General features: G+C 43.0%; 2 protein-coding genes across 2 annotated transcripts in view; both read left to right on the forward strand.

The window, feature by feature from the left end:
* Positions 1–23,715, forward strand: part of LOC145412063 (uncharacterized) — a 111,186-nt gene that overhangs the window by 21,968 nt on the left and 65,503 nt on the right. The window lies entirely within an intron of this gene.
* LOC145412241 (facilitated trehalose transporter Tret1-like) overlaps positions 19,976–23,715 on the forward strand; it is a 50,829-nt gene continuing 47,089 nt past the window's right edge. The window contains exon 1 of the mRNA XM_080282181.1: positions 19,976–20,371. Coding sequence (XP_080138307.1) covers positions 19,976–20,371 — 396 coding nt within the window. The remainder of the gene's footprint in view (positions 20,372–23,715) is intronic.

Consider the following 23,715-nt stretch of genomic DNA (forward strand, 5'->3'; position numbering starts at 1 on the left):
GTTTATCTCGCTTCCCTCGCCCCCCCCCACACACAAAAAAAAATGGCAGAGATCTTTTATAAATACTTCCCTGGCTTGGTTCCGCTCGGCTAAATTAGACAATCTCACGGAAAATGGGAAATCTCAGAGTATGGAAGAAAATTGGGCGGGGGGACGAGAGACTTCCGAGATTTTTTTTCATTTTTGTTAATACTTCCTCGACAGGATTTTCGTTAGGTGTCCGAATTTTGGGACTGACTTTAATGTATGTCTCCTTTTTGTTAGTAAAAACTAGAATTATTATTTCAGTGAGAGAGAGAGTGAGAGAGAGAGAGATTTTGAGTCGTCACCCACGGTCAAACCTACGCCTAAGGTGGAATCCATGGATGTAGGCAACTTCGTACCTGTGGATATTATTCAGTCAGGATCGAAAGCCCCCTTAATATTTTACAGCTGCTTCTCACTTTCCTCTCCAGGCTATCATTTCTGACCTGAGAGGTGCTTGTTATGTCTCTCTGCCCATTGACTATTCACGTTGATATGATGCGTTTGGGAGGAAGTGACGCACATGCTGAAATTGTGAAGTAGACGCAGTGGAAGAGTAAGCTCCCTTGATCATCCTCATCACGTCCCTTAACAATAATGCAACTCAGATCACCACCAGAATTTAGTTAACTCTTCCTTGGCTTATAGCCCAGGTATCCACAAAATTTCACTGAAATCCATCAATAACTTTTTGAAATCTTTTGGACAAACAAACAAAAAAGTCCTGAACAGGGACTCAAACTCAGATCACGACGAAAAATTAATCACCTCTTCCTTGGCCCATGATCCACATATCCACAAAATTTCATTGAAATCCATCAATAACTTTTTGAGATATTCTGTGGACAAACAAACAAGCAGACAGATAGGGGTGAATACGTAACCCGGAGGTAACTATAAAAGACGTCATCGCAGTGAACGGGTTAAATTTATTAGGTGACGGAGGAGACTTCGTAGCTCCTCATCTTCCGCTATTTATTTTGCATATTACACCTTTTTATCCTCTTGCAAGCTACTAAGACAGCCTGTGTTGTTACTGAATTAATATAAGTAACTCGAACATCAAGGTTTAATAGATATAATTAATCGCCAAAATACGGTGCTCCGAAGCCGACAGAGTCAATTGCAATATTGACATTTTGCTGACTAATTTAGTTTAGCGCCATCAGGAATAATATACTAATCTTTTGACTGTGTACGTTCCTCACTCCTGAATAGCATCGTCAACTTAATAGGAATATGAAGCTTTATCTCTACCATTGTATATTAAAAGCTGATATACTTGTAGACTTTATATAACCCTCTGACGTCAAAGGGCATCCCTCTGCAAAATATAAACGACCAAAACTGGTGAGAATTAAAAGTCTGATTGTCGCATTGAAATGGCCACAAATAGCACTCAGAGGGCTTAACATTCCTGGAACGTGCCCAGCTTAAAACAGATTTACAGAATACCGCTTCGTAATTAGGGTGCATCATGTCACAAGCGAGTTTTGCAAGTTTCTATTTTGAGGCCTCGTGAGAATTTTAGTATTCCTCTTCCTGCTAAGTATAGCCTGCAGAAATGTGAGAGAATGTGTGCGTCTGTTTTAATTTACATGGAACGAGAGACGAAAATAATGGGAAATTTGACTAACTTAGGGCATTCAGGTTCCTAGAAACAGCCCAATAAACTGTCCGGTGTAAGTTGAAATAAAATACTGAGTGTCCCGACCATTCGACGTTTAATGGTGACAATACAAACACACTAAGGCTCCTAGTATTTACTCTCATCTGAATAAATATAATATATACAAAAAAAAGGTGTTAATTGGAATGAAATACTAGAGTCTCTGCAACCATAAGAGGATTAGTTGCATCCGGTATCTAATAAAATATCCAGTCTGTCATTTTCTGTCATACCAGGATCTACGCACCCACTGATTACTCGAAACTATATTTGCAGTCCAGATTTCTATCAATGCTTTATTTTTTTTGTAATGTAAGCAGTTTAGCAGCTATGCATGTTTCGTCGTAATCCTAAACATATTTACCTTTATATTGTTGGTATAATTTTGGTGTTCAGCTGGCGCCAGACGGTTAAATTTTGCTGAGTGATGCAAAGGAGCCTGAGAGTGGTAATGGTGTCACTATTCACCTTCTCATGGGCGGAGCAACTCTAATATTCTGTTCCAGATAAAGCTTCAGGTGATCTGGTTCGCTTGAGGAGTCATGACAGTCTGCGACAGTTAACACTTCATTATTACGTCTCTGTTCACATCATAAACTGCAAGCAAGAAAGTGAGAGAGAAGTCAGAAATTCCACCGAGGGACAATACCTGCTCACTATTTGGCCTTGGCATTTCACCTTCATTGTTACCGCATTTTTTCAGAGAAGAAAAAGATTCATATTTCTTTTTTTTTTTTTTAACATTTCTTTTGATACTTCTCGGGTTATGAATACATTTTAGAACACACACACACACACACACACACACACACACACACACACACACACACACACACACACACACACACACACACACACACACACACACACACACACACACACACACACACACACACACACAATTCTGTCATGTTTACAGCAAGTTAATCTTTTCGCCGTGACAGGTCTCCCCCAGGTTTGTTGTAATCACTGGCTGGTAGCAAGAACAAGTACAGAAGTTAAGAACTTTAGGGCACTACGGTTAGTGCCCTTGATGTGGTGTCGTGTGTGGGAGGGTGATACTGTGTAGAGTGGTGTGTCGTGGTCTGGTGTGCCTTCCCTCGTTAAACTCTACGAAAAACTAGAGAGAGACTGACAGCGCCGTCCCTAGAAATGACCTCACATCTAAAATCATTATCCAACAGCAAGAACGAAAAAAACAAAAAAGTCTTCATCCTCAAGTGGTTGTTCCTGGTGGGTGGTGTCAGCACTTGCCATCCCACTCCCTCAGGCCTCAGTTTCCTGTAGGCAAAAATTCTTTATTGTTTGGAGCGAGATTGCTTTATTTTTTCTCAGCTTTCGCTTGCTTCACTTATCCTGTTTACCCTCGCTCGTAATATTCCGGGTCAGCTTTACCCTTACCCAGCTGTAGTTTTATTCACTTTACTGGCGCTCACCTTTAGTCTCGTTCAGTTTTTTAGTATTAACTATCTGTCCTCCCGCCCAGCTATGCCCTCACTCTGCTTTACTCTCACCCTCGTTCATCCTCACTTATCTTACCCATCACTCAGCATTATCCTCATTCAATTTAACTCACACACAGCCCTATCCTCATTCAGCTTTAACCGCACGCAGCTTTACCCTCAGTCAGCCTTCCATTCACCCAGCTTTACCATCACCCAGTTTACTCTCACGTAGCTTTACCTTCACGCAGCTTTACCCTCAGTCATCTTTACCCTCACCTGACATTACCCTGTCAGCTCTACCCACAGTCAGCTTAACTCTCACTCTGTTCTACCTTCACTCAGCTCTACCCTCATTCATCCTTACACTCACTCTTCCCTACCCTCACTCAGCTTTACCCCCAGCAAGCCTAATCTTCAGCAGTGACTTTTTTTTTTTTTTTTTTTTTTTTTTTTTTTTTATTCCAACCATGGTGCATCCTCTCCTATTCTTCATCTTTTGTGGTGCTGTGATGTGGGGTTCGTGGTGGAATGGTGCCATGATTTCTCGTGTGTTGTTGGCCTAGAATCGGTGAAACAGATACAAAATAGTGGAGCGTGGAGGCGTTTGGACGAGAAGGTGGAGGGATGGTATGGTATCGTATGGTGTTGGTATAATGAGAGGTCAGTGACATGGATGAAAATGGTAAAACAATGTGGAGAGAAATCTGAAGTATGTGGTGGTGGCGGTGTGGTGTGGTGTGGTTTGGTGTTGATGTGAAGTGGTCTGGTGTGGTTTGGTGTTGATATGAAGGATGTGGTGGTGTGGTTTGGTGTTGGTATAATGTGGTGGTGTGGTTTGGTGTTGGTAAAGAGTGGTGGTGTGGTTTCGTGTTGGTATAATGTGGTGGTGTGGTTTCGTGTTGGTATAATGTGGTGGTGTGGTGTGGTGTCGGTATAAAGTGGCGATGTGATTTGGTGTTGGTAAAAAATGGTGGTGGTGTTTGGTGCTGGTATGATGTGGTGGTTTGGTCTGGTGTTGGCATAAACTGGTGATGTGGTTTGGTGTTGGTATAAGGTGGTGGTGTGATTTGGTGTTTATGTGGTGTGGTATGATATGGTTTGGTGTGGGTTTTTGCGATGTGACGCGGTTTTCATTGGAAGAAAAGTACGTGAAAAAGAATTACCATGTCGAATGAGTGTGGGAAAGTATAAATGAGTCTTGGTTGCCGAAGAAAGGTTATGGGAGTGTGGGGTATAAGAATGTGTGGGAGGGAGAGACGTGGGAAGGCAGAGCTATTTATGTGCGTAATGATCCGTTATGGAGGTGGATGAGAAGGGTCCAAGAAGGGATATAGGGTGTGGGTGTGATTTGTGTAGGAAGGTGTAGGAAGAAGGGTGGGAGTGCGGTGTATATATATGTGTAAGAGGGATGTGGGAGCTTAGAGTTTAGATAAATGTAAGAGGGAGGGTGGTGGCGTATAGTATAGGAAAGCGCAAGAAGAAGGGTAGAAGTGTAGAGTGTGGGAAGGTGTAAGAAGAAAGGTGGATGTGTAGAGTGTAGGAAGGTGTAATGAGGAAGCTGGAAGTGTGGCGCGTAAGAAAGTGTAAGACGGAAGGATGCTGGAAGTGGCAGATTGTGTGGGTAACTAATGTGTCAGCATGTTGAGCTGTAGGGGAGGGTGAATTAGCGAATGTTTGGGCGTGCCGAAGTTTAGAGGGATGAAGGTAGTGTGAAGACATGAAGATGGTGTAGGAATGTACAGATTAAGGAGCGCTGAGAGGTGTGAAAGTATTGTTGAGGAAGCGAAAGAAAGTTTGGATGCTGGGAGGTACTGAATAGGTGAAGGATAACGCAATTGTTAAAGTGAAAGCCTGGTGGAGATATGACTGTAGAGATGCAGAGAGATGGGGGATTAGAAGTGAATCAAGATGATGGTCTGGGGAATCTTAGATGTAAGCTTATGGAGGGAAAGAGAGCGGAAGGTAGATGGGGTGTATGTAAGGTTGTGGATGGATGTCAGATCAGAAGCGCAAGTGGTGTATGGATGTAGTGTTGGAAAGATGCAACGATGGCAGTGTAAATGATAAGAGACTGTAGAGATGTAGAAAGGCTTAGGGTGCCTCCACATTTATGTTCCATTAAGTGCTTGGAACATAAGAAACACAAGTAACGAACATACTACACGTATGGTAGGAACAGAAGCTTTCAGATCATGTCAGCAACATCATGATGTCTCAATTGCCTTGCATCGCATTAACTCTGCTGCCAGTAAGCTCGAAGCTTCTGTCTAAATACTGCTGTATACATGCCTGCAAGCATGTTGCCAGCTGTACTGACAACACATGTTCGAGGACACATGTGGACACGCCCTCAGATGGTGCGTGAATGTAGTAGTGTGGAGAGGCTTGGTATTAAGGATGGTGTGTTGATGCAGAGGCATGGTGTGGATGGATGGGCGAGCACAGTTGTGTGAGAGGTGACAGTGTAGGGCAGTATAAATCATGAGATTTGAAGGAGCGAAAGAGTAGGATGGTGTATGGTTTTATGGATATGGAAGGATGAAAGAATCCAAGTGCTGTAGTGATATACTGTAGATGTAGCTGGATTGTCGAGGTTGGGCTAGATGGAAGAACAGGGGTATAGGAGGGATACAGGTGATGTAAAGGAAGTATGGGTGGTGCTGAGGTGTAAGAAGGCTACAGATGTATGTGGTGAAGGAAGTGTTTAGGTGATGTGTATGTTGTAGGGACGATATGGATAATATAGGTAATGTGGAGAAGGTAAGGGTGGCATTTGGATGTAGGGTGTCAGCTAATGAAATAAGGGTGCAGTACAAAGATACTATAAATGGTGTTGGGATGTTAGAAGGGTATGATGAGTGTAGATAGTGTAAGAAGGGAATGTGTAGTGTGTGATGTGGAGAAAATATGGGTGTATGAAATAATGGGAATGTATGGGTAATGTAGATAGTGTAGAGATGAGCTAGGGTGGGCTGGGGTGTAGGGATGTGAGTGGTGCATGCTAAGCCTGGTGCCTCATCAGCTTCTTGTCAGCTTTGCTCCTCACTCTCGTTCTCTCTCTCCCCCTCATACCCATCCTCCGCCCCACTCCCCTCCGGCTTATCTGACGCTCTTTTCATATTTGATTCGAGTCATCGTCTCTTTTCTTTTTGTTGTTGAAATTGTTTTGTTGCTTTTATATATTTTGGCAATGATATGAACGAGTAAGACCCTATGTGTGCCTAAATCTGGATGTAGTAACAGGATATAACAAACAGCATTAGCAGAGGATCCACTAGAAAAGGTTCAATAAGGATCCGCCTCATGAAATCCAAACTTTGAGAAAGCTTCTTCCATACTGACGACCAAGGAACTGCTGGCGACCAGAAAGAGATGCAAAAACTCCTCTAGAATCAACTAAACAGCTTGTCATGGGAATGCAAAAGTAATTCCCCTTCACTGCCATTAAGGAGTTGTCAGAGTGGACCTTGTCGAGCTACGTGGGGAGACAGAAAGACAAATGAGGAAAAGGAGAGCAGTGGTGTTGAAGTGGAAGTGCTAGAAAACAGTAGGAAATAGTTTGACCACATGGAGAGGATGGAGATTGAGAGACTAACTAGGAAACTGTATGTAAGTGAGCGGAACGTGGAGGGGGGGAGACTGAGAATGAGATGGAGGAATGGAATGGAAAGGTAAATGGGAGAGGGGTGCGTGAGTTAGAGAGAAACGCAGCCCAGTGGCGGAGGACAGGGTGACATAGAGGCGGTTCATCTGTGGCCGCTCCAAATGGGGTTAAGATGTGTAGCATTCGATAGGTAGCAGGTAGATAGATGGACTACCTGAGATATTTCCTAAGTTCAGCGGTAGCAGGATATACCATGGAACTGATGGTAGTCATGAATATTATTTGTAATGAAATGTAAGTGTTCTGTTTCCAGTATCCTCCATTTTTTTTTTTTTTTACTTAGGGATCGCTTGCTCAATGATGCTCCTCCGAGATAGTTTATAGGACTAAATAATGTGCTTTTACATCAGTATATCTACACCGAGAGCGCACCTCTTAATGTAAATACCTTGGACTATCACTGCAATGATTACCTTGATATACAGATCTTATGGTTACTTACGTATGTGTGTATGTGTATGATTGTATGTACAGTATATATGTGTGTACGAGTGTGTGTGTGTGTGTGTGTGTGTGTGTGTGTGTGTGTGTGTGTGTGTGTGTGTGTGTGTGTGTGTGTGCGTGCTCGCGCGAGCTCCAGCTTGCATGCAGCTACCCATAATAAATTAATCCCCATGCCTATATCCTCAACCCTATACCATATCTCCATCTCCTAACCCCTACTTCTATTTCCGGATAACTGGCAACGTACCCAAGTGCAGGTCAGCTTTAAGTGACATGACACATTTTACTACAGCACCCTTATGGAAAAAATGAATGTGACATCAGACTTATTTTTCAGGGTAAATTTTTAGTAAGATGGCTGAAGACAACTAAGGGGTGGTGGGTGAGAAAAGGGTGAGAGGAAAGAAGGGGGAGGAGAGAAAGGTAAGAGCGAGTAAGGAGGAAAGGAGAGGAGGAAGGAAGGAGGGAAGGAGAGGATATACAGATGGAAGGATGGCTGAAAGTGAGGGGGGAAGTCAGGGAAGAAAGAGGTTAGGGGGTCGGGGAGGAAGGAAAGAGAAGGTAAGGAATGATTTGGATGGAAGAAAGAAGGAAGGAGGGAGTAAAACTGGAGAGAAGGAGAAGTGATATATGAAGGAATTGTAGAAAAGGGAGGAAGGTAGCTTAGAGATAAGGAGAGGCAGGATGGAAGGAGGGATTAGGGTGGTTGAGGGGACAGGGAAGGAAAGGTGGGGAGAGAGAGAGAGAGAGAGAGAGAGAGAGAGAGAGAGAGTATTGATCGGCTAAAGAGGGTAATACTGTCACCATAACATCACCAGCTTGTGACGTATGCGCTGCGACTTCTTCCTCATTCGCTGCTACTTCTTCCTCCTCCCCCCCTCCTCTCCACCTTAATCTCTTCCCTGCTTCGTTATCCTTATCAACGACTCACAGAAAAGTTACGTTAGTTCATCCCACCATGTAACAAGCGGGATCGAAAAGACAAATAGTTATGTTAATGTTTGATTGTCATTGTCCTTTTTTTTGTGCTGTTCCCTCTCTCTCCCTCACACCCTCCCTCTTCCTTCACGCTCCCTTCCTTCCGCTTCTCTCCCTTACTCTCTCCTTTCTTTCCCCTCTCCATTCTCATTCCTTCCCCTTCCATTCTTCTTCCTACTCTTTTTTGTGCATTTTTATTGTCATTAAATGATCTTGCTTGTTCTCCATTACTTTTCTTTCACATTCTCTCTCTCTCTCTCTCTCTCTCTCTCTCTCTCTCTCTCTCTCTCTCTCTCTCTCTCTCTCTCCCAGTTTGTGTGTGTGTGTGTGTGTGTGTGTGTGTGTGTGTGTGTGTGTCTTGTCTTCTTATTCTCTTCTTTTCTGTTTCCCTATTTTCTCAAATCACTTTTCTCTTTTCCTCTCCTCTTCACTTGTCATCTTTTCTTCTCTCTTCTCTTCTCTTCTCTTCTCTCATTTAGCCATCCATTTTTCCTCCTCAGTGTTTCCTTCCCCTTTCTCTTCCCCAGCCTTACCCTTCCCTATCCTCTTCTCTCAGTGCTCTACGTACACAGACAGTCAACTCAAATAGTCTTCCTCATTCTGTACCACTCTTTGCCAACGACCTCCAATCATCAAATGCAGTTCATTCGGGAATCTCGAAATGAAAGGGTCTCTTGTTCAGCTTCCACTATGGGATTAATTTTTCGCTCTTTCTTTTTTTTTTTCAGTTTCCTCTTTCTGCATAAAAACAACTCCCCTCATTTGCCTCATTCTCTTTTCAGCTCTCCTCATTCTTCCTTCCTTTGTTTCATTCCCCATCTCCTTACCCTTACCCTCTTCTTCATTTCTCTCCTTGTCTTCCTTTCCCTAACCCCATCCTTCATTTCTTTCCCTGCCCACCTTTCCCTAACCCTATCCTTCAATTCTTTCCCTGTCCTCCTTTCCCTTTCATCTGTCACACTTTGCTTTCATTTTCTTACCTCTTTATTACCACCCTACTCCACTGGGGCAGTTGCTTACCCTCTGTCGACGGGTCTGCTCGATCAGGCGGACCGGGAATGAGTAACAACAACTACCCTTCTCTGTCCTTTCCATTACTGTCTTCTATTCCATTCCTTTTCTTAATCGCCCTCCTTATATTTTTTTTTGTCTTCCCTTCTTTTTAACACCTTATCCTCCCCTCCTTTTCTCCACATCCTTTCTTTTTCCCAGTCCTCTCCTTCCCATGCCATCACCTGCTTCCCATCCTTTTTCTCTCCCTCATTTCCCCTTCCTTTTTTTATCCTTACTTCCCTGTGATCAATACCCCCTCTCCTTACCCATTACCCTTTCCATTACCAATTACTGCATCCATTTCATTAGCCTCCCCTTATCCGGCAGTCCAGCGTTGATAGTAACAGGTAATTCTAGACTCATAGTAAAAGTTAAGTGTTAGATATTATTTTGGTGACTTCCATTTGCTGTCTCATGTCTCACTGGGTTAGTAGTGTAAGTTATATAATAATACTGTTGGTGATGGTATTCTCATGCTTATTCTTAAACTTATTATTTTTGTTATTATTATTGCTATTAATGTTTTCATTTTTGTTATTATTACATTATCATTTTTCACATTAGTATTATCATCATTATTATTATTATTATTATTATTATTGTTGTTGTTGTCATTATTATTATTGTTATTGTTATTATTATTATTATTATTATTATTACTATTATTATTATTATTATTATTATTATTATTATTATTATTACTATTGTATCTGTTTTTTATGAATTATTTATATCACCAACAATGATCTGAAAACGGGAAAAAATGTGAGATCGTAAGTAATCCAGAAAATCCGTGAGGGTGCGACGAAATGAAAATTAGCCACAGCACCTTTATTGCTGGTCTCCTGGCCTCCCCAATAACAACCTCTCGCTCCCTCCACCTTTTCTCCACCTCTCCACCACCCACACGTCCTTACCATCTCCTTGTCACCTTCTCTCCTCCTATCTTCCTCCCTCATCTCTTCACCATCTCCTCATCACTTCTCTTCCTCCCTTCATTGCACACCTCCTCACCACTTTTCTCCGTCTGTCTTTCTCCCGCTCTTCCCTTTTACCTTCTCTTCTCCACCCATACTTCATCACCACGTCCTCTTCGCCTTCCCTCCTCTCCATCTCCCACGCTTCTTCACCACCACCTCACACACATCTCCACCTTCCATGCTTCATCTCACCCTTTCATTCTCCATCTCTTCACGCTCTCCCCTTCTCTCTACCCTCTCGATCTCTTCACCTCCACTTAACCTCTTCACTCTCTCTCTCCACATGTACACCTTCCATCGTTACACTCTATCTTCACCTCTCCACCATCTCCCCCATTTCTTCATCTTACACATCTGTGCGCCTCACACCTCTCAACTCCCACACATCCCCACCTCTTTGCAGCTCTGCACATCCGGCACCTTTACACCTTCCACACCTCACCACTCCCACACCTCTCCACCTCCCATACCTCTACATCTCCTCACCACCTTTTTTTGTCTTTCACCTCCACCTCTCACGCCTCGTTACAGCCTCCACACAGCCTTCACCTTTTCCCATTCTCATCAGTTCCCCTACCTCTCCACACCCCTTACCTCCTTACCACCACCACCACAACTGCCTCTCACCACCTCTCTACCACTTTTTTTTTTTTACCACCTCTTCTTTACACTATATCCCGTACGTCATCACCATCCCTCCTCTTCTTTTCCACCTTCTCTCCATCTCCTCCCTACCTTCCCAACAAATTCTCTCCCTCTCTCCCCCACCTTGCAGCCTCCCCCTTTCATCCTTCATCTTTTCTTCTCTCCCAGCAATCTCTCGCCCTTCCCTTCATCTGCTTCTAATCGCTTTCCTTCATCTTTTTATCCACTTACTTTCCGTCATATTTCCTCTTTCCACTTTTCCTTACCACATTTATTCTCTCTCTCTCTCTCTCTCTCTCTCTCTCTCTCTCTCTCTCTCTCTCTCTCTCTCTCTCTCTCTCTCTCTCTCTCTCTCTCACGCCTTCCTTACCTCTTTTACCTCTCTTCTGTCATTCTTACCTCTTTTGCCTCTCCCTTCCACCTTGCTTTCCATCCTTACCTCTTTTTACTTTTCCCTTCCACCATCTTTACCTCTTTTCAACTTTCTTTCTCATTCTATACTACCTTTACCCTCCTCTACCTCACCTACCTATCCCTCTCTTTTCCACCTCCTTCCCTCACACTCCCTCCATCACCCTGACCACCACTCAGCTGTCTCACCCGCCTGGCCATGTAGATGATTGAAGGAGCTGTTCTGTTAAACTTCGGTGCTGAGAGGTAAAGTTAGAGTGTCTTGCTGGCGGAGTTACAAGGCAGAGTGGTGAGTGTCGGGTCTCGAGGGAAGTAGTCGGTGTGAGAGGGATTTACTTATTAGTCCTATTTTCCGTCTGTCATTACGTTAGATGAGGAAGCATGATAGGTAAACTGAAAGGAAAGTTTGTAATGTTACTCGGTCTTTATCCTTTTTTTCCATTATCAAGAGCAAGTTGAAGTTGTTTATTGAATTGGGTGAGGAAATGGACACGTTATGACATAATTGTTGAGGTTTTCTTCCAAGTCGATATTAGTCCTTTCCTGATTCGGTATTACGTTAATATTAGTTACAGATATGCCTCTTAATTCACCTGTATTTGGTTTATATGGAGAAATAAGGTACTGTTTGTCGGTGATTCTCATTCAGACAAATTCTTACGCGATATTTCACCACTGCTAAAGATTCATAACTTATTATTTGATCTCTGTTTTCATACATCATTACTTTTATTTATTTATTTATTTATTTATTTATTTTTTTTGCCTTGCAGTACGGACTCAAAATTTCTAAGATATTTTTGCCACAGTTCACAGAGATAGTTACTTGTTAATGATATTCCTCCTACGGCCAGACGATTATATTTCACCTCATAATTTGGAACTGGAGGCGTTATAGCAGTTATTAATCTTTGTACAACCTTGCAAGAGGGGAACAAGTCAAGAGTGAGAGCAGTGGAAATGAGTTACTTGAGAGGAGCATGTGGAGTGACGTGGAGGGACAGGTTGACGAATGAAGAAGTGAAGGAACGTTGTGGGGTAGATGTGGATGTGGTTGAGAAGATTAGGAGAAATATACTGAGGTGGTTTGGACATGTGGAGAGAATGGAGAATGAAAGACTGACTAAGAGGGTGTATGTAGGTGAGGTGGAGGGAGGGAGAGGGAGGGGTAGACCGAGGATGAGGTGGAGGGATGGAGTTGAGAGGTATATAAGGGAGGGGGGGGTGAGTTGGGGGGAGGGTAATCAAATGGTGGGTGACAGAGTGACTTGGAGGCGTTTTGTCTGCGGCCACCCTTTGCGGGATTAGGGCGTCGGGCTATAGATAGATAGAATAGACAACTACCATGCTTTCTCGTGCAGAATAAAATAGTCTGATAGTCATGATTAACCTAAAAAACAAAAATTACAGGAGCGAATGAGCTAAATTCTAACATTTTATTCACTAACGTTTACGGTCAGCATTACAGTTCATACTTACACTCTCACACTCCACCACCCCCTCACACACCACCTCCCACACACACCACCTACGCTTCACCCTTCACACCCCATCCCCTCATACTCCACCCAACACACTCCACTCCTCACACTCCATCCCCTTACGCTTCACCCTTCACACTCTATTCCTCACACCATTTTCTTACACTCCACCCTCCACACTCCATCCCACCACATTCCATCCCTCGCATTCCTCACATTCACCTCTTCATACTCCATCCCTCTGACAGTTCAGGCTTACACACACACACACACACACACACACACACACACACACACACACACACGACTTAATACTTGAGACACTTGTATTTGTGCCTACACTTGCTTTACGTGTGTCTGTATGTGTGTGTGGATGAGTGAATTGCCAAGAGCAGGCCGCCTTGGATTCATTGTGTGTGTGTGTGTGTGTGTGTGTGTGTGTGTGTGTGTGTGCACCATTGTTTACATGCTTGTGTACATGTGTGTGGGTGTATGTGGGGTGTAGTAACCAAAGATAGGTAGCTCGCAGGGATTCTGGGAACTCAATTGTTAGCTGAATATTGTTCCAGCTCGCCCCCAGGCCCCCCTTCCTGACAGCAGCGTCGATTGCCCCTACACATCATACCCACAATTTTTCTCGCGTTTTTTTTTTTTTTTTATGCGAGGAAGAAGGAACCAAAGGCCGCGGGCTTAGTGTTACTGGGAACATACTGTCTTGTATAATGTACCAGGGTTGAATGAAAATCAGTGCCGTCATCGTCATAAGTTCACAGTGCGTGACTGTACCGTCATATCAAACATGAATGTTATCTTAAAATATGCGTTATTCTTTCAGAGTCCGTTCCACATGATCGCCCAGCAACGGGCCAAAGAAGAATAAGTTCGATGATGTTGTCTTGACCTTATTTCAAGCAACCAGATTTTGACAGCAGCGCCCAGGTCATCATTGGAATATCGCCAAACGAACTGTATGTGTTTGTGGCGAGATAATGAGGCCCAGCTTCAGAACTGCTCCTGTTGTTGCTCGTGAGGGCTTGCGTTACGGTGCTGAAATAAACCATTGGTTTTTGTCTTTGCTTAGCTTTCTTACTCGTGTTTTCAATCGTGTTTCTAATGAAACAAAGTGTGGAATGCTGTGGTGTCGTCTGCATCAAGCTGGTTCATTTTGAGCGAAACAATGCCTTTTTTAGGCGATAATGTTGGAAAGTAAATTAAACGAATATGAAGATAATTATGATATGATAACAGTCATGCATCATTTCCTTTAGTATATTTTTAGTCTCAGCTTAATTAGTGGTCAGGTGCTGCTAAAAGTGAAGTCAGGAGTCTATACTCTTATTTACCTTATATAGTTTCATCACAGTGATTCAGTCAGTGGACCTGTAGCAACTTCATCTTGCTCTCCGCGTGTCTTGCCCCGTAGTGGGCTGTCACCCCATACTTAGTGTTAAGATGTAAGAAGTAGTTATGTATGCAGTGATAAAAGATCTGCAAAACTCTTTGCCTGCAAAATTGTGAGTGATTACTTCTTGTGTTCATCACCTCTGCTGGCACAGCAGTAACTTTATACTCCATTCCTTTGCTTCTTGACACCGAAGATTTTAACAATGCCATCATAGAGTATGTACCCAGTTCGAAAGGTTGAGAACAAATATTAATGAAAATTAGACTGATGGACTGGCACGCAATAGCACGTGCAGAATACAAAAAGTACAAGCTCTGTGTCATAAAGTACATAAATAATATGGTTAGTTTTAACATTTCCTCAAAAATTATAGAATTCAGTTGTTTTTCCTGCAATTGGTTAAGGAATTATTATTGTTATTAAATATTAGACCAACAGTTCATGAATTATTAAATTTTCAGTCTTTTGTTATTGAACTAACAATTACACTTGAAAGAAAAAAAAAAATCAGACCACAGCTGTCACTCGAAATCAGGAAAATACTTTTTGCCATCAAATCCTTCTTACTTAGAATGTATTTTAGGTCGTGAGATAATATGTTACAAACTCTCTCTCTCTCTCTCTCTCTCTCTCTCTCTCTCTCTCTCTCTTTCAATTCAAAACTATATTTTCATATCCACCCTTATCTTTTCTGTGCCGTCATCAGACCCAACCCAACCAACATAAATTATAAATAATTTTCGTGTAGGTAGGAGTGGAAGAGGGAAGAGGCGGAGGAGCTGGAAGGAGAGGAGGAGGAGGAGTAAAGTAGGGAGGCAAAAGACGCACTGAACCTGCTAGAAGATAGTAACAAGCCAAAGCGTAAAAGTGAAGGAGGAGGAGGAGGAGGAGGAAGAAGAAGAAGAGGAGGAGGAGGAGGAAGAGGAAGAAAGAGAAGAGGAAGAGGACGAAAGAGAAAAAATGATAAAAGTAGCTGACAAACTACATCGCAAGGGATTATGGTGATGATGATGAGGAGGAGGAGTAGGAGGAGGAACAGACGGGGGAGGAGAAGAAGACGGGGAAGGTGGAAAAGAAAGAAGAAAACGAAAAAGTAGAAGAAGTAGTTGAGCAAGAGAAGTCATGGGTGGAAGAGGCGTGGCAAGAGGAGGAAGGAAGGAAGAAAGGCAGTGGGCGACAGAAGACATACTCGCAAAAACTACCAAAGAGGATAACAAACCAAATTCTCGGAGCCAGTGTGGGCAGGTGAGGCGGCGCTAACGAGAAATCCTACACCTGGATTTTTCTGGGGGTGCGCTTTGATCCTGGGTAATGGTGGTGTGTGTGTGTGTGGGTTAAGGTGGTGGTGTGGATGTGGGAGTGATATGGATGGTGGTGTGCCAGTGTTGTGGGTATGGGAATTGTGGTGCGGGTGTGGATGTGATAATTGGTTGTGTGTGTGTGTGTGTGTGTGTGTGTGTGTGTGTGTGTGTGTGTGTGTGTGTGTGTGAAAACAGTAGGACGGAGAATAGAATCCTGAAAATACCACTCTTTGCAGGTGCCATCAAGTAACATAATTTTTTACAGATCCAGTCAGATATAACCACTCACGCTGCTACAACCTTCTTCCTTTCCGGCAACCGCATTATTATTCATTTTTGCCTGTTAGTCTCTGTATATCACTTAACCCCCTCAGTACGATGATGTCCTGTGAATTTTGCTTCTGTTGCTGCTAGACGATTTTTTTTTTTTTTTTTTTTTTTTTTTTGGGGGGGGGAAAATCTGTCGCAATGAGATTAGAAACAAGGCTCACTGTCCACTGTACCTTGATGCTTCTTCCTAAGATGAAATATAAAGTATGCTGGCACTCACCAAGATACTCAGAGTCATGAATGGGATGCTATACAATCACGGAATCAAATATTCTCACATTATTGTTCAGAACTTATTAAGAACCACCTAAATAATAACCAAAGGAGTACGTGTCTAGGTTGATTCGACTTCTGTTACGGTGTGTTTAGCAAACCTTAGTAAGATACGTATTTTCCTGACTGTACCACATAACCTCAACCACGAACAATTCCTTCATCATTACAGCTACGTCCTCAGTTTCAAGTCCTGCTCCTTACACCACAAACGAATATCAACACATTATTGTTCGTTCTCTTAACATGATACGAATTTTCGGCCTTTTGCAGCTTAGTTCTCTTAGTTCGATGGCAGAATAGAACAGTACTACGGCTCTACAGTCCTCCGCAGCATTTCTTCGCGCCTAGCGATGTATTCATCTATTAATCTCTTCTTTCGGCACACTATTCAAAATGAAGAGATGTCAGTTTCAGGCCAAATTAAAATTTAAAGAGTATAGCATACCAACGTCATGTAGCACACTTCTTACATTTATTTACTGTACTTCCACGTCAGCCAGCATATACATTTGTAATAGGAGCAGTCAGTGCATAAAATTGTGACATCTGAAAACTGACTACCATCATTGGATGCATTAACTTTTATAGTGCGGTGACGTTCTTTGTTATTTGATAACTGTTTTCCACAGACTGTTGTATTCAGCTTGAGGATTGTTTACATTTATGAAGGTAACAGTTAACATCCAGTTTGAAAAGCCTTTCCTAAGCTGAATGAAACTTTCTGGAGACAGCAGCACAAATGGATATAATACGTCATGGTACTGAAGGGGTTCGAAAAGGGAACTATGACATGTATCTTTTCTATATGAATGTGTAATATGACTCTTACCAAGGTAGCAACTTATATATAAAATGCAAAAGACTGGTTTTCCAGAAAACATACCTAGCGGAGAGAATGTGCCAAAGAAAAAGCAAGTATATCAAAGCCTCCAACTTACTCTCACCAAACAAATTATGTAAATGTAAAGAGAAAGCAGAGAGAACTAAGTCACTGGTTAACCACAACGTTCAGTAACGCAGTGAGGTAGGAAGTGGTGCGGGAAACATGAGTGTGCGCCTCAGGTACACTATCGTTAGCCTTTTTCAAGTTCAGCACTAGAAAGTGTCCCAAATTACAGTACTGTACACACTGTTAACCCCCATCTGTCAGGTGACGTACTTCATATATGATGCAAGCTACCACTAGACAGTTTTATTCTGCTCAAGGAAAAAAAAAAAGAGAAAGAGATTGTGAAGGAGTTAGAGGAGACTGTTTCTACTGTAACGCCGTCACAAAATAAATAAATGAATAAATAAATAAAAAGGGCCTCCAGAATTTACAAATTTATCTGAAAGTAGAAAGACTGAACAAAGCAAACAGAGCAGCCATCTCACTGTGGGCGTTAACATTGTTTCTCCAATACATGATCTTAATTTTATACATACAGTATTCCCTTACAGAGGACTCTAATCACCCCTTCGTTAATCCTTCGGTCCAGTGATATATTACTGCACCTTTTTCTTGCGAAATGCGAATGACAAACGATTATATTCAGCTTGGGAAGGATATTTAATAATGAAGGGTATATCAAACCCTTCTATTTCAAAATCTGTCCGTAACTTAAGCAAATAACATCTGGAAAATGCAAATATGAAATTAAAATGTCATTTGACTGAAGTCGTTCTATCAGTATCAAGTAGTATAACAGATCAAATTGTCAACCATTCATGTACATCAGTGAAGAATGTCAGCGGTCATTTCCAGCTGAAGTAATCATCCATGAATTCATTTTGAGAAGGATTTGAAAAAGTTACTTATCACGGTTTCCGCGTTATATTAAAATGCATTGATTTTGGCATTTTCTGTCCATTGTCTTCGGCGCAGAGGCCGATAATAAAACATTATCATGTTTAATCTCTTCAGTACGATGATCATTTTCAGTTTTATACTCTCGGTCTCTAGGCAGTTTTGTTCAGCTTAGATCCCTCTCACAGTAAGGAGATTAATAAAGTCTGTATTGTCTGAAGATGGTGTGAATAAACTAGAGAGTAGGTCACGGGATTGAAGAGGTTAACATGAAATAGGGCATCATGAATTTTCCCTGACTGGAGTATTGTTCCAAATTATGAAGAACTGATTAGAAAATTGCGCCGGTTATGCTTCATTTTACGCGAATTGTACCATGCCTTGCTGTCAGTCTGAATATTGTTGTAAAATTTGTTTGTATCTGGTGGCATATGGGGCAGTGCATCATTTTTTTTTTTTTTTTTTTTTTTTAATGTATGCCGATGCTAAGAGTGAGTTCTTGTGATATTTACGGGAGTTTTCAGAAAATCTGTAAAGTTAAAACCGGCAAGAGGTGTAGTGTTGCAAATACGAGTGTACGGGGTGTACAGGAGAGATCTCATGGTGTAAAGTTGTGTAATGAAGGTTTAGGTTGTGTAGTGAGGGTGTAGATGGTACAGTGAACGTGCAGTTGGTGTAGTGAGAGTGTAGGTGGTGTGAGGATGTAGGTGGTGGACTGAGGGTGTAGGTGGTGTGAGGGTGTAGGTGGTGTGAGGACGTAGGTGTTGTAGTGAGGGTGAAGGTGGTGTAGTGAGGGTGAAGGTGGTGTAGTGAGGGTGTAGGTGGTACGGTGAGTTGCAGATCGTGTACTGGAGGGTGTAGGTATGCATATGGTGTGGGTATATGTAAATATAGAATAAGTGTCGGCGATAATGAGTAATATTCGAGTTCGTTTAGTAAAAGAATGTAGTGGTTAAGACAAGTGTGAGTGTGTGAGGACTGGCTGGGTAAGACAAATGCAAGTGTGTTAGAGAAGAGAAAAATAAGTGTGAGTGTAATGTGTAAGGGGGGGCGGCGGCTGAGTACAGTAAGTATGTATGAGGGGTAGCTGAGCAAGATAAGTGTGAAGTATGATGGATGGCTTAGATAAGTGTGAGTGTACGAGGGATGGAAGAGTAAGATATGTATAAGTGGATCAGAGGTAGGTGAACAAGTATCAGTGAGTAAGATGTAAGTGGGTATCATTCAGTGTGCGTGCATGAGGGTCGGGTGAGTATTGCAGAGTGAGAGTGGAGAAAAAAGGGTGAGTAAGATTACGTTACTTCTCGAGTGAGCGAGTGAATGGATACGGATGAGTGATAGCACAGGGGGTGGAGAGGCATATGAATAAAGCAGTGAATATGAGAATGAAAAAGGGAGAGTGCATAGTGAGAGGGCGGAGATGAATGTGAATGGATGATTGTGTGGAGGGTGTGTTGAGTGAGTGTGCACGTGTGTTATCCGCTACAGAGGCAACATTCTTAGACCTTTCTGTGTGTGTGTGTGTGTGTGTGTGTGTGTGTGTGTGTGTGTGTGTGTGTGTGTGTGTGTGAGAGAGAGAGAGAGGGGGGGATTTATGTGTATTTATGTATAATTCTTATGTATGAGTGTACCCTAGCGTATATGGATCACATTTTCTGTGTGTGTGTGTGTGTGTGTGTGTGTGTGTGTGTGTGTGTGTGTGTGTGTGTGCGCGCGCGCATACGTGGGAGTGTGTGCGTCTCGGGCCAGGTGAGCTCAACGCGGCAGTAAGCAGCGAGCAGTGACCAGTCCAGCACGTCCCATTCCCTCCGTCGCACCTCACCACTCAGTTCGTCTCCGTCCGTTGCCCTCCGTCATTATGTCCAGCTCTTTATTCCTCCTGTGTCTGTGAACCTTCGCTTTACGAAGTTTTGTCCGTCCGCCGAGCACAGACCGTCAACCAATCTCCATTCATCACTCTCCGTCAGTATGCCAGTTTCCTCATACCTCCCCAGTCTATGAACACCCGCCCTTGGAAACCTAAAACCTGGCCACCACCACCGCAAGTACCGAAGGGATCAGGTCTCTGCTGGAGGAACTGGAGATGTCCCTCGGGTTGCCCGCCACCCTCCCTCGGTCGGAGTCGGAGATCGTTGTGGACTTCGCGAGGCACAAACAGACGCCTTCTGAGGATGAGATGAGCCACGATTCCCTTAGCGAGGACACCCAAATACCCACCCAGACCTTCCCGGGATCGTCGAGGTCGAGCAAGAACAACGCCCTGTACGTTGAAGAATCCGACGTGGAAGCCTCAAAGTCGTCCCCTCGTAAGTCATCGCGGAAACACAAGGGTGCGCCGAAGGACGACCCAAACGATCCCTCCAGTATCGGGAAAAAGCGGGAGGGGAGAGAGAAGCCGCCCTCACCCTCCAGCTACTCCTTCAGAAGCACGATCGGCCTCCTGCCCTCCTCGAAGCATCGGAGGGGCCTCAGACAACAGGTACTGCAGTCCACATTAGAGGACAGGAAGAGTTTCATCCCATCTTATTAACCCTTTGAACCCCGGGACGTCTTTGTTTTCACTTTATTCTTGCCTTCTGACGATTTTATTTACCCTGGCATACTGTAGATTTTTCGAACTGAGGGAGTTAAATCTCACCTTAATAAACCCGCCCAGTTCAAGGAGCCTTTTCTAAGCAGCAAGAATAAAGTAAAAAAAAAAAAAAAGTCACTCGGATTCAAAGAGCTAAGGATAATCATTGTGTAAGATTATTTTTTTTCTGTTAGTAATCTACATTTTATACTTCGCATTTCTTCTATCTTAACCTTCTTCCTACCCCCGCTTCCAGGCGTAGTTCCTTCCTTGGTGGATTACACGTGATTAGTCAGTGTGAGAGTTGTCCAGAACTACTGATTTCCAACTCTTACAAATGTGTCTTGATTTCACAGTGCCATGAATTGTCCAGATGGAAGAATTATGCCCACATGTTGGAAATTGTTTAGTTTGAAGATACAGTACTTGTAGTTCTGGGTCGACTTAGAAACTGAGGAGGGTTCATGTCGGACTGAAATAACCGTAACTCTTCATCATCGACACAGTTTTAGTATGTAGTGTTATTCGTCCATGTTACAAATAGCCTAAGCCCATCCTTTTCGCCTCGTGTTTTCCTAAAATGCTTGTAGTCAACGAGAATTACCAGGAAATGTCGGACCTTTTGTTAAATTGTCAGGGGAAGGGAGAGAGAGAGAGAGAGAGAGAGAGAGAGAGAGAGTGGATACGCTGTCCAATAATGCTGTTTCACGATTACTAGAAAAGTCGCTGAAGAGAGTCGTCGGGGAAAATTTTATGTCCGAATGACCGGCGTGGTGCGTGTTGTGGTCAGGATGATAGAAGAGAAAATACTTATGAAATTACTGTAGGACCTCATACTCGTGGCCCTATGGAGCTCCATAGACCTCTTCCTTATAACACTTTAAATCGGCATGTAGCACGATGATACTCTCTGGTGTGTTATTTTTACATGTTGTGTTGATATTGAAAATACAAAAAATATAAAAGAGGATAAAAAAAATTAACGAATAGTATGAAAACAAACAAAAAGAATGAATAAGGTGTTGGGGTGCCTCCTAAGCCCAAGACATTTCTGCCATTAGTGACATTTCTGCTGCAGAAATACAGTGTTTATTTCATTTACCGTTAAGTGCATAAGGTGCGTACGTGCTTGAAAGGGTCGTTTGATTTATGATATACTGTAGACGAACGTGATAATGCGCCATGGGTAACCTAAATAATGTTAATATGCTGTTAAGTACATATAAGATCTACTGCTATTGCTCTCAGGTGCATAGATAAGTCACGTAACTGGGTAATGTCTTTGGTCTGGACGAGATAGGTGAATGCCTAAGTGTGTCGTTGCTTATGTTGATAATAACGATGTTTTCGTTTCTTATGACTGGTTGTGGTGAATGATGCTCTCAGAGTTCCCATGATTTCTATGGTCTGAGCACACACTCAGCAGTACATTCAGCAGGCTTTCCCACTGGTGTCTCTCAGCGGTATCAATCAGTAGTCTTTCGTAGTAGTTCCTCAGTAGTCATACTCATCAGAAATCAGTTCGCAGTCTCAACTGAGCATTCTCACAAAGCAAAATCACTCAACAGTGTCACTCAGCAGAATCACTGAGCATTCTTACTCGGCAAACTCGGCTAGTAGTGAGTTTCATTCAGCATTCCCCCTCAGCAGAATCAGTTATCAGTCTCTTTTAGCAGAACCATTCAGCAAGATTCACACAAATCTCACCTGGCACTCTGATTCGGTATTGTATCTTAGCAGTCATACTCAGCTTTCTTACTCAGTAGTCATACTCTTACTCAGCAGTCTCAGTCAGCATTATGGATGAAGTGTGTTGCATAGCTGAGATTGATTTTTGGTGTCATTATTTTATATGACTTGTTTATGAGTGCTGTATATTATGCATGGGAAATAAGTTGTGAGGGTTGAAAGAAGGAAGGTATCAGCAGTGTGTGTGTGTGTGTGTGTGTGTGTGTGTGTGTGTGTGTGTGTGTGAGAGAGAGAGAGAGGCGGAAGGTGTGAAAGACTAGAGAGGGAGGGAGGAGGGAGTGAGAGAAGAATGAACGAAGAGGGGAGAGGAGAGTGGAGGGGAGGGGAGGGGGAGTGTGGGAGTTTGCGGGTGCATCTTGAGGTCTGTGGGCCATAACAGTGCCTGAGGGTCCTTCACTTCTCCCTCACTTCGCTCCCTCCCACTGTCTCCAGCACTCCATCCCCTCTCTCCCTTTCTTCACCCTCTCTTCTGTGTCTCCCTGGAGTCATCGCTCTCTCTCTCTCTCTCTCTCTCTCTCTCTCTCTCTCTCTCTCTCTCTCTCTCTACTCCTCCTCCTCCTCCGTTATCTCTTATCTCACTAGTGTATCACAAATAGATTTCTATCTGTTCCACGAGTCCTCCACTTATCCACTTACTCATATTCACCAGCATGATCACCTGTTAAATTTCGTTACGTCCCAATAGCTGCCACCACAACCATTATTCCTACTGTCTTCCATCGGTCTACCCAAGTACAACTACCTACTTATGTTCCGTCTCAGTAACTACCATCACCGTCAGTCCAACCTTCTTCCATCAGCCCAACAACTTAGTGACTATACATGTCTTCCATCAGTCCAGCAAGTACAGGTGCTGAGTTACATTACGAGTCAGTTCTCTCTGCCACCACAACCACCACCACAGTTCCTATCGTCTTCCATCGGTCTGGCCAACTACACCTTTTGCCAGTCACTGCCATCCCCACTCATCTTCAGGATTTTATGGTCACCCCCTTTTCCTCCATCATTTTCTACGGACTCTGCTATCATCCCTTCAGTACCCCTCTTTATCACCATCATGGCCATCTTCTTCGCTATTCGTAGAGCTTTTGTCGTCCTTCTAATACCGTCACTATTCATTATCCACCCTCACAACTCGCCTGACTCCCCCTTCCCCTAGTTCATTTCCCTTTAGTCATTTCAATACAGTGATGTCTTTTACATTTTATTCTAAAGACGATTTTATTCAGTTGAAAAGGGAGACGCCTGGTAATGGAAGGATTAAAGCCAGACTCCATTAACCTTTTCATTACTAAAGGTCTCTCTTACGCTGCATAAAATCGTCTGGTGGTCATAGAAAAAGAATCAAGCATCGGAAGAAAGAGGTTAACCATCCAATATATCCACCCTGCAGAATCGTCCCCACTACCATCCACTCAAATTCTTCAAGCTTTATTTTTGTCGACCTAACTATCACAGGTACTATATGAATGTCATCCACTGTAGTCAGTTATTTTCCCACT

This window comes from Coenobita brevimanus, chromosome 92, assembly GCF_032717465.1.
Source record: "Coenobita brevimanus isolate Jiangsu-jjx chromosome 92, ASM3271746v2, whole genome shotgun sequence".
In the NCBI taxonomy this organism is placed as follows: Eukaryota; Metazoa; Arthropoda; class Malacostraca; order Decapoda; family Coenobitidae; genus Coenobita; species Coenobita brevimanus.